At 34.4% G+C, this 12,945-nt stretch overlaps 1 protein-coding gene across 1 annotated transcript in view; it reads right to left on the bottom strand.

The window, feature by feature from the left end:
* Positions 1 to 4,983: 4,983 nt before the first annotated feature.
* Positions 4,984 to 12,945, bottom strand: part of LOC138698269 (E3 ubiquitin-protein ligase siah-1-like) — a 95,446-nt gene continuing 87,484 nt past the window's right edge. The window contains exon 17 of the mRNA XM_069824056.1: positions 4,984 to 7,060. Coding sequence (XP_069680157.1) covers positions 6,345 to 7,060 — 716 coding nt within the window. The 3' untranslated portion in view covers positions 4,984 to 6,344. The remainder of the gene's footprint in view (positions 7,061 to 12,945) is intronic.

Below are 12,945 nucleotides of genomic sequence, written 5' to 3'. Positions count from 1 at the left end.
TCATTTAATAATAATATTATAGAAAAACTGAATCAATATTATGCGCCAACGAACTGTTAAACGCCAGGAATTGACATGTTATAAATCATAGCCACGAAGAGAAAGATGACATAAATAAATGTAAGCTACATAATGGGGTTTTAAATATCTCGTGCTCTAAAGCTTTTTAATAGAACAGAATTTCTCAAAAGAGTTATGATTAAAATAGCTTAAATAACTTGTCCATCAGAAATTTTTAATTTTGAAAAACTACGAATTTCTCCACCAAGTATCGAGAGAAGAATTTAGAAAATTCCTGATTATATTCAAGAGGAAGGTTAAAAAAAAGAAGCAAGAAAAATCGTATATTATTCACTGACTCTTTATGACAGCAGTGACATATATAATTTATTTCCAAGAAATAGTCTGCCCAGGCATCCTGGGTTGCCAAAAACACAGAATAACACACATATAAGAATAGTAACGATTACAGTAAAATAGATGAGTCAAATTGAAATGTGAACTAAGAGCTTAAATTTAAGAAATAATAAATTTGTACATATATTTGTAACAATAACACACTAACGAACAGAAAAGGGGGAGGATTATGATATTATGAATTGCCACAGACCCTTTAATGGTTGAAGTAATTATTTTTGGAATGATGTCATGGATTCCAAATGTTTTGATAGTGTTTACAGTTGATCGTGGGATGGTGCCCCTCGCTCCGATCATTAAACCATGTACTTCCCAGGTGCCTTCCATCTGATATTTTTCTCGAAAATACGGAATAGTAGGCTCATAAATTTGTTGTTTCTCTTTGTTGACCTCGGATGGTTGGGTCTGGCTCATCTCAAATCTAACAGTTGGGTCCAGTATAAAGCCTTTACTATACAGCAAAGCTTGAGATTTTTATCCGCGGGATTGATCAAGATGTTAGTACAGGAACCACCACTGGTTGTAGTTTTCATGCCAAGTACCTTTCTTCCGTCTCCTTACTTCATAGGCTGTCTGTCGCATGTAATCACTGCAGCTCGAGTTTTTGTCACAGCTGACTTAAGGGAATGTTTCAATGAGTAAAATTAAAATAAATTCGTGTCAACAATTTTTATAACATCCTGATAAATATTAGGCCGAGTGGCCTGTTGCGGTCTTTTCTGTTAATTTCTTTTGAGATCTACCAATGGACGGATTTTTTATTATTATTATTATTATTATTATTATTATTATGTTCAAATGAACTATAAAACTAACATAACGTTGTAGTACAACCATAAAGCAATAATAATAATAATAATAATAATAATAATAATAATAATAATAATAATAATAATAATAATAATAACAAAAAAATAGGAATGTGAAGTAACTGTACTCCTACCATTGCAGAATGTAACGAAAATAATACGCGTTTCGTCTTACTGATATGGCTTATATCACTTTATGACAGTCAAACATTAGCCTATCATCACTGTTTTGTGTTCAAAGGCGCCATTTAGGAGGGCAGGGGGGGGGGCAATTGCCCCCTCTCGAGTTTAAAACCAAAAAAATAATACTTCCTCTGATTGAGGTGCTGACTGATATGTATATCTATTATCAGGCAGTGCATCTCACTTGACGATATGTGTCCAAGGAAGAACAATTGTTTGTATGCATCTGAAGTCTGATTAGTGTAATATGTAGCTAGTCAGCGATGTATGCAGTGGAGGGGGAAAAAAACTGGCCACCTAACTTAATTACTAAAGAAAAAATATAAAAACTTGAATTTTAATATTAAAATATTCCACTTATAGGGCCTATAAAACTTCAGAAATAAAAGACGAGCTTAATGACTTTGCTCAAATGAAACGTTTACTATATTAGACGCTATTACCATCTGAAGTCTGATTAGTGCCATATGTATCTAGTCAGCGATGTATGCAATGGAGGGAGAAATGAACTGGCCACCCTACCCCATTATCTCCTGACCTAGTTGCCTCATGAGTGATATCTTATTGGTGTGACTTGTGAGGTTCAGACCTGTCTTCGGATAGTGAACTTTAAAAAAAAAAAAAAAAAAAAAAAAAAACCTACTGTATATAAAAGTACACTTCATTCATTCTGCGCAAGGAAAGATCTTTCACTGCAAACCCAGCATTCTTCAATATTTCCTAATTTCCGCCTTCCTCTTAGTCGCAACATACGAACCATATTATATGTTAATCATCTGATACTGTCGCGAATATTTCTTACTTTCACCATTCCTTCCAGTGCAGCCTTCAGTAGGCAGTTTCTTCTCAGCTAGTCACCCAGCCAATTCAAAAGTATAACAATTGTTAAATTTAATTGTAATTAAAAATGTTTATTTTAACAATAACATTTTGTACGTTCATTTATTCGCACCTACATCATATTACCAGAAAATCGATGTGTAAGTAGAATAAAAAGTTAAAACTAGACCTATGTGTGCAAACTGTAGCCTAAACGTACTACAAAGTGAGGTAAATCTGGTCATAAAACCAAATAAATTAAAACCATATCAGCGCTGTTAGTGACTTAAAATAATAAAACAATATTTAAGAAATGAAGAAAAATAATGAACTTTAAAAATATGTTCAGTGAATCTGGTATAATGGTTTAATTATAGTCAAGTTTACCCCAGTTTAAGGTATGAAAAATATGTGCTCAATTTCTGGGGAAATAAGGAATTCCTGTTGTATGATGATAATCTTCAGAAAAGAGAAAACGAGATGTATTAGGTAGGTCCAATTTTAGAGCATAGATAACGATGATGAAAAAGAATTCCTTACACTTTAAAGATTTTTAAGTCATTTATTAATGCAGATTTAAGAAGGATATAAATGCATAGTTATAAGCTCTTAAGCCTAGTAATACTCAGAAAACAAACTAAAATATTGTTGTTAATTAGCAACACATGAAATTAAGTTTAAAAAATCTGCTATTTCAATGTATGTGGTAGTATTAGACCTAAATTAAACATTGGTATTTTCATTGTTGATCTGTAAAAAGTGAATTCACATTGATGTCACATTCATTTGTTTCCTCTTTACATTTTATCGTAACTGCATTTTTCATGCATAGAATTAAGTTTTTAACACATTTCACGTAGGCCTATATTGTTAATACCAAAAAATCACATCCCTACTCATTCTATAGGGTTTCTTCTATTTGCAGTTATATTATTTTCTAATTTTTAGGGTGCGAAATTGCGCAAAATTCCTTTCTTTTTTTACCAAATTAAATCATTTTAATCAATGAAATCGGGGTAAAATAATCACCATAAAATCACACCCCTGATAATGTGGTGTGAACTAAACAATCAAAATTAACATTAGTTATTAATGGAGAAAAATCATAACATATTTCTGTAGGATCAAAAAATCAATTTTTACGTAAATCAAAATTACGTTATGAAAATTAATATAATCAAAATAAATTTATAAAATCTGGAATCTGAACCCAATGTCTAAAAATTGGGCAGGAACCTTTCTGAGATGCGAGAAACGATCATAATTTAAAAATGTAAAATCATTCTTACTACCAAATATCACGTCTAACACCTTGCACATAATAAGTATCCTTAGTGCTTACTGAAATATCTTGAAAGCAAATTCCAAAAATATAAAGAACCTTCTACAAAGGAACAGTTCATAACCATTCAAAACTAGAATACTATTACACTTATCAATACACTCATTTGAACTAGAATACTATTACACTTATCAATACAATCATTTGAACTAGAATACTAATACACTGTAACTATTATCAGGACTTAGCCTTTAAATGGAATGTTGAAATACTGTTAGTAAAAAAAAGAACTAAGAAGAAAGGAACAATATGAAGTTCTCTGGAAAGGAATTTGGTACTTATTCAAATGAAGCTGATGGTACAATGCTCCTTTCTTATACACAAACTATTAAACCTAATTTAAACAAGAATTAATATCAGAATTAACTACTTAGATCCCCCTTTTTCCGTGTAGAATGTTGTTGTGAATTTGGGGTTAACATTTGTGAGTGCAATAAAAAAGTGCTTCTACTGTTGAATTCTACTTTACCCGCCGGCACAGCATTTTGCAAGCCGAAATTAGCATACAGAAGATATTTTAATGTTCGCATTACTTTCTCAAACATATCATACGAAGATGTGTTGATTTGTTCGTGGCCAATGGCTAGGCAGTGTCCACAATAGCAATGGCTAGACAGTGTAGGCCTACACAACTGCAATGGCTGACAGTGTACACAATAGCAATGGATAGGCAGTGTACACAATAGCAATGGCTAGGCAGTGTAGGCCAACACAATAGCAATGGCTAGACAGTGTACACAATAGCAATGGCTAGACAGTGTAGGCCTACACAACTGCAATGGCTGACAGTGTACACAATAGCAATGGATAGGCAGTGTACACAATAGCAATGGCTAGGCAGTGTAGGCCAACACAATAGCAATGGCTAGACAGTGTACACAATAGCAATGGCTAGACAGTGTAGGCCTACACAACTGCAATGGCTGACAGTGTACACAATAGCAATGGATAGGCAGTGTACACAATAGCAATGGCTAGGCAGTGTAGGCCAACACAATAGCAATGGCTAGACAGTGTACACAATAGCAATGGCTAGACAGTGTAGGCCTACACAATAGCAATGGCTAGACAATGCACACAATAGCAATGGCTAGACAGTGTAGGCCTACACAATAGCAATGGCTAGACAATGTACACAATAGCATTGGCTAGACAGTGTAGGCCTACACAATAGCAATGGCTAGACAGTGTACACAATAACAATGGCTAGACAGTGTAGGCCTACACAATAGCAATGGCTAGACAGTGTACACAATAACAATGGCTAGACAGTGTAGGCCTACACAATAGCAATGGCTAGACAGTGTACACAATAGCAATGGCTAGACAGTGTAGGCCTACACAATAGCAATGGCTAGACATTGTACACAATAGCAATGGCTAGGCAGTGTAGGCCTACACAAAAGCAATGGCTAGACATTGTACACAATAGCAATGGCTAGACAGTGTAGGCCTACACAAAAGCAATGGCTAGACAGTGTACACAATAGCAATGGCTAGACAGTGTAGGCCTACACAATAGCAATGGCTAGACATTGTACACAATAGCAATGGCTAGGCAGTGTAGGCCTACACAAAAGCAATGGCTAGACATTGTACACAATAGCAATGGCTAGACAGTGTCCACAATATCAGTGGCTAGGGAGTGTCCACAACTGCAATGGCTAGGCAGTGTCCACAATAGCAGTGGCTAGGGAGGTCCACAACTGCAATGGCTAGGCAGTGTCCACAATAGCAATGGCTAGACAGTGTCCACAATATCAGTGGCTAAGGAGGTCCACAACTGCAATGGCTAGGCAGTGTCCACAATAGCAATGGCTAGACAGTGTCCACAATATCAGTGGCTAGGGAGTGTCCACAACTGCAATGGCTAGACAGTGTCCACAATATCAGTGGCTAGGGAGTGTCCACAACTGCAATGATTAGACAGTTTCCTCAATAGCAGTCTGTGGAGACAAAGTTCACTACAGCAATCACTGATGTAGTTTAAAGGATCTCTTTGTCTGCTTGGCAATTCTGAATACGGAATAAGACCATGATGATTGACGCTATTTAGAAATCCACAAATTGAGCGAAAGCTTTTAATACTTCTCGTAGTAAATAAATAATGATTATTAAACCAGTTTTTGGCCAACTTAAACTGCGCTTCCCGATTCTATGCAAATTGTTTAAGGATATCACTAAATAATGTCCCTCAAATAGCCTAATTGTAAATCTTGCAGGGTTGGAATTAAATTTGCAGAAGTGGGAATAGGTAATTAAAATTACAATTTTAAGACCCAAGATCCGCTGTCTAGTTATAAGACACAATGAAGAAGATTAATAGAATTTTTTTACAATTCTTCATGATTAAATACTCACGGAAGCAGTGAATAAAATAAACCATGTAAACACTTTAAAGTAGACCCTAAAACTGGAAAGAATTTACTCTTCTACACTTTTATTCTGATCTTGCAGTCGCACTTAAGACTTTAGTTGTCCAATAAACTGTTTATTCGCTTTTATTCAAATCACTCATTAACTATAAATTACCATTGCTATTAATATTAGGCCTATTACAACAAATGGTATGAAAATAAAATATTGTATTACATTGCTATTCAATATAACTACTTTATATCGGAGGCTTTAGTCTTGGAATTTCACAAGATTATTAACCCAGTCTAAAGGGAAACAGAGACTTCTTTGAATCCACTTAGATAAAGCTTGATAGATGCGTCTCAGTTGCGAAGGTGGACACTACCGGAAACCACGAAATAATTCACTTTATGTTTTTAAGGTTTGAAAATCTTAACTCTGAAATGCAACCGATTGTTAACGATGAAATTCTGCATTGCGTTACCTTCAACATACAAACACAAACCGGAACGTACGATATTGTATCTGCTCTCCCCAAACTTGCTGACCGAAAAAGTGACATTTATTTCATCTTCACAACCGGGCTTCACAATACAAAGTCTATATTTGTATTCAGGACTGTTGTCGTCACCGATGTGCTGAACATAACCATGAAGTTTGTTCATTGAAAGTGAAATGTGAATGTAAAACATTTCGCCCATTGTCAACATTACTGTGCTGTGAAGTGTGACTTTACCAGCCGAAATATTTATATCTACGTTGCCATCTCCGCACTCAATGTATTCTCGCAAGTGAGTTTCTCTAATGTGATCCCTCAATTCTGGAAGAGAACCTTCCCAGCGGCAACGAAATCTATTCACATCATGAAGTGGACAGAAAAAAGGTGCGGTTGGGCGGTCAAAGCTTAAGAAATGATTGGCAATGTTTTCGAATACAACATTACGTACACTGAGGAATTTCCCTCTGCAAACTGGACAAACTATAACATTTCTTTTGCAGTTATTGCAAATGCAGTGACCGTTCTGGCAAGTCTTGATAGGTGGATGCATGTAGTTGAAGCACACCGGACACTCCAATTCCGACATTATTTTCCTTGTATAGTAGGCGGAAGCTGCTGGCACTACTGCATTTCCTGAAGAAGAAAAAAAAAGGTACTTATAAGATCAAAATAAGAATGTCAAGAATGCGTATGAGAGGAGCAAACCATGCTTTCTCCTTCAGATCAGAATTTTTACGAGATAAAAAAAAACACTTTTCTCCTTATGCAATCGTGATAGAACCATAATGTTTTGTTGTTATAATTATATCTCGGAGTTTTAGACACTTAAAAAATAGATTTAGACACCTAAAAATACAATTTGAAGGAGCTAAAAATACTATTTTATGCAGCTAAAATGTAGGCCTAATTTCTATCCACACAAACTACAGTAACTATAAAAATACAATTAATTAGTGAGTATCAAGCATTATGGTATACATACAGAGACAGAAACAGTAAAAAAAAATATTGCAGTTAAAACTTTATTTTTGTTGTCTTAAATTATGAATACCGGTACATCATTTGTAATGAATTCATCGGCCTCATTACTCTAAGGCTGCTGATACCTAAGTGTTCATATTAATTTACCATTGAATTTATAATTAACACATTATTCATAATTTTTATTGCAATACGTAACAAAGTTTTTCTTTAATTGACTATTGTGAAACCTTGCCTTTTCTTTAGACAGAACCATTTTATAAGCGAAAAAATTTCTTTCCAATGGTACCGAAGCAATAGGTGCATATTTAAATCTAGCAATATTTGTCATGCTGAGAACTACATCCTCCCGATTCATCACATTCCTACTGTCTGCTCAAGTGTTCAACCAAAACCAGACACCTTCCAGGAATTTCTTCATTTCTACAACCAAAACCAGACACCTTCCAGGAATTCCTTCATTTCTACAACCAAAACCAGACACCTCCCAGGAATTTCTTCATTCTTACAATCAAAACCAGACACCTTCCAGGAATTCCTTCATTCCTACAACCAAACTATTACAGGATAATTAAACCAAACCCACACCATGACATTCTAAACTTTCTCTTTCACTGCTACACGGAAATTAAAAAAAAATTATACGTAACAAATAGAAATAGAGAATTTTAGGCTCTAAAACCATAAAAATTGGTATCAATTATTGGCAAAACAGGCATTATTAGGCACCATAAAACCGCTTTCAAATCGTTCGTATTTTATATAAAATGTGAAGATATTTAATTAGTTTTAGTTTATCCCCCCCCCCCAAAAAAAACAAATAGACATTTAACGTAAGATCCAAAGTCTAGTTAACCCATTTGATCCCAAGACACTTTCAATGATTATAATATAAATATTTCAGAATTGATATTAACCCATTTATGCCCAAATTATTTTTTATTAAAAATGTTGGTGTTTCTTATATTACTACTTATTGACACATAAGAAACAAAATAAGATGATTATTGGTCCTCTCAAATCATTTACGCCGTAAATAATGCATGTTCCCATTTGGGAACAGTGGGAGTAAAGGGGTTAAATCCTCTTGGTGGAAAACTAAAGCGTTAAAAATAAGACATTCAAATCCTGAGATGATAATTGGTAATGCCACATTTTGACTATTGCGTCATTCTACTAACAGATTTAAATTCTAATTTAGCCCGCAGATTACAGCGCGTTCATAATGCCTGCATACGTTTTATTTGCAACATCCGCAAATACGAACTTCCCTTGAAAAGCTCCAATGAGTAATTTTCATTCTGAAACACACAGTAATCATTTGTATCAAGCATGCTCTTAATTTACTTGTTTTCAACCTACATAACATATGGAACATACTATTTTCCACATGAAGAGTCAATAGCATATTGTCATTTTGTTTTCACATTTCATTCTGTGCTCAATCTTTAACATTTATGATAAAATGGAATACCACAGGGTGATATCGATATTATGTACATGTATTCCTCAATAGCATAATTTTTCAAACAGAGTAATCATTTAGCATCAAGCATGTTCGTAACCTGCTAGTTTAATTTACGTATTATATGGAACACAATACTTCCACATGAATATTTAATAATATATGTAATTATTGCACGTCATAATTCCATTTGTGTCTCATCTGAACATTATGATATTGTTCATGTAAACAGCTGAGTCAGTGCACGTCTACAATGTAACATTTAGGCTATCTAGTCAAGTGGTAACCATGTTTGTTTGTTCGAATATTACTTCATTCCACTTAATTTTGTAATTCAATATTCAGTATGTATAACATGATACTTATGATGATCTGATGATGGAAAATAATTGGCGAAAACGTTAATCCAATTCAATAAATGTGACATAGTTAATAATTAAGACTATACATTACTTGATAACTAAGAAGACGGACCCATTTAACCTATATTCACCTAATCCAATGAGTAAGATTACAGGACCATTCCATTCACTAATTTGTTCTATATCGCATCATCAATACAATACTTCTTCGCCTCCTCATATCACAGCCTGGGCACTCGTTCTAAAAATGACCCTTTATTATCTATGTCTTGCCATAAAACAGCTCATTTTCTTCCTCTTTAACAGCATCAGCAAATCGTTTCTGAAACTCCCTAACCATCGCCCTCAGGAACTGTCGAACGATATTGCAATTTAAAAGTAAACACGTGACCAGTACTAAGCCCATAACTCCTAATTTCAGACTTAATTTTCCCGTTCCTTACTTTATCTTATCATGATCGTTTTATGTTGGGGCCTACTTTTATCATTGAATTTTATAAATCTTCATTTTAATCCTACAAATTGCCAGTAGGCCTACATATTTTACTCACTAGCCTACTTCTGAAAACATGTTTTCTTTCTTCCACCTTCTTGTTTAATTCTCCTTTGTGTGTATATGTAATTTTTCTCAGTGTTATATAGTTATAATTTACGTTTGAATTTGTAATTCTTGTAATTTTGTAATACTGTTTCACTTACCGTCAACCGGGGTTACTTTACACACTTTTTTTGCTTATTCGTTAAAATAATTGAAGATTATCAAGTTAGATACACAAATTAATTTTTATATGAATGTTCCTGGTTAATTTGAGTAAATTTGAAAATCTAGTGGTTGTACATATGCATTATGACACACTTGTAAATAAATAATCACGTGTGTAAAGATGCCCCGTTTACGGGGTTACTTTACACACATATTTACTTTGCCTTATAATCGAGTTTCTGTTCAATATGGTCCAACATTGCACTGTTACAAGTACTGGGATTGAAAGGTAAAACATTTCTGAACAATATGACGTGTTTCGCAATTTATTAGCCCACTACATTTAGCACAGTGGGAACAAAATATATTGGTAAATTCCTGAAAATGAAATATTTTATATAAAAGTAAAGAAATGTAATAACAGTACAATAAATGGTTATATGCTGTTCATGAATGTGCTGCTACATTGTGATTTTCCTGGGGAGGTGCTGTAGGAAGCCTTTTCAGAACCTGGTGACGGTCCAACGGTTGAGGGATAGCGTCATGCTAACCACATGACTATACTGGTACCTACTAGTTGCAGTAACTGATTCAACTGGCATTGATCCTTCAGAGCTGACGTGTCACGGATTATTTAAAATAATAATAATGATAATAATAATCTACAAGTAACGACCTTGTCTGTTTGAAAGTCATTTATTTTCCCCTATCATTGACGGGAATCGGTCCTACCACCATTAATAGTGACATTATACATCATATTAAAATGAGTTTTTATTTTTAATTAGTGTCCATAAACACTTCACATCTGTGTAAAGTTGCCCCGTTCAGAGGTACATTAGGTTATCATTATTGTTTTCCCTCTCGCAGGGTAGCACATGTAACGAAAAACTGGTCAGGCAGTCATTTCCCGCGACCGAAAGCTTCATAATTTCATACAATACTAGTCACAATTGAATGTATGAACTGAACTGTTCGGTACAACACAAAGTTTTTACACACAGAAGGAGTAAAAATACTTGCCTCGTGAAATTCACCAGCAACAATGGTGTATAACAGCTTTAATAATGGCACACACTTCAGACTACTACACACACATGTGCTGTTGTCACAGAATCAGTTCCACGTAGTTGCTTACACATTGTCTCTAATGTGCTGCCATCTAAACATTTTTTCTATAAATTTGTAAAGTTACCCCCCTTGTGTAAAGTATACCCGGTTGACGGTGCCACTTACATATTCATTGAGTGCAACTTCTAAGCCTTATATTATTTAGTATGTTTGCATTATTTTACTCAACTTGTACTTCTGTAACTATATCAATGTTTTAGTGTTCTTTAAATATTAGTCGGCAATTATTAGACTAACTTGTATTATTGCAAATTGTATCAGCTTCTTTTATTTCTGGCCAAGTGGAAGAGAAGGCCTGATTGTTTTAACTTCGCTAAAATAAATATTATTATTATTATTAGTTATTATTATTATTATCATTATTATTAACGTTTATGAAATCTTAAATTTAAGTTGCCAGAAAGTAGGCCTATTTTCCGTTCAAATTCTTAGAGGGAACACGTTTTGATTTAGGCCTAAGTTACAGGAGAATGGAGAAAGTTACACAACGCAGAACTGCACGCATTGTATTCTTCACCAGACATAATTAGGAACATTACATCCAGACGTTTGAGATGGGCAGGCCATGTAGCACGTATGGACGAATCCAGACATGCATGTAAAGTGTTAATTGGGAGGCCGGAGGGAAAAAGACTTTCGGGGAGGTCGAGACTTAGATGGGAGGATAATATTAAAATGGATTCGAGGGAGGTGGGATATGATGATAGAGACTGGATTAATCTTGCACAGGATAGGATAGGCTTATGTGAGGACGGCAATGAACCTGCGGGTTCCTTAAAAGCCATTTGTAAGTAAGTTGAAAAGTAACAACACTCACTAGTAGCGTCTAATAGCTAATAAATAACTACATGAAAATAGGCAAGCATACATTGAAATGCTGCTAAAAACTATTTTCCAGCTATACAGAGGTGTGAAAATTATTAGAATAATCTTAATTTTAAAGGTTTTTTAATAGTTCCTTCACAAATATTAATTTAATTGATGAATATTGGTATATATTACTATACTGATGTAGGATATATTTACTACTAACAATGCCGGAAAGCATTGTTGTACATTGGTATTTTTCTTATTTTACAATTTTTATGGGAATTCAGAAATTATTATATTATGGTGGCGGAATTGGAAACATAAAAAATTATATGCACAAAACAGATGTATACGTTCATTTGAACCTTCACAACAATAAACGCAAAGAACAATTTGTTTAAAGCATTTCTAAATTAATTTTTGATGTTTCCAATTCCGCCAACATAATATAATAATTTCTGAATTCCCATAACAATTGTAAAATAAGAAAAATACCAATGTACAACAATGTTTTTCGGCATTGTTAGTAGTAAATATATCCTACATCAGTATAGTAATATTATATACCAATATTCATCAATTCACTGAATATTTGTGAAGGAAATATTAAAAACTTTAAAATTAAGATTATTCTAATAATTTTCACACCTCTGTAATTGACTTGGCAACACTGAGTGCACGCTCCGAGTCCGGCAAGCCAAGGTCAGCAGACAAGCATACAAGTCAGAAAGGTAAACAATAAAACAGCAAAATGGCTGTCTGCGTAACATGATACGTGGTATATTTCCGCAGCCATTGTGTAGTTACGGTGCAGCGCATGTCGGGACACACCTTGGGGCGGGTCAAACGAGGGCGTTACCTCCGCACTGTGTGCGTCATGGAGGCTTGCCAGACGCCGCCGTTCACAGTTGCCAATTCAAGTCAAATGTTACAAAGTAATGGTACAAAAAATCATCAGAAAATCACAAAAACCTGCAATTTAATCTAATTTTACTCACATGGGGGCATTTGTGTTAAAAACACAAATAAAATGCACGGCCCATTACTCAGAAATTGTAATCCTATA

Source organism: Periplaneta americana, chromosome 4 (genome assembly GCF_040183065.1).
Source record: "Periplaneta americana isolate PAMFEO1 chromosome 4, P.americana_PAMFEO1_priV1, whole genome shotgun sequence".
Lineage (NCBI taxonomy): Eukaryota > Metazoa > Arthropoda > Insecta > Blattodea > Blattidae > Periplaneta > Periplaneta americana.
Note: the sequence above shows the minus strand (reverse complement) of the source record. Positions and strands in the feature narration are given on the sequence as shown.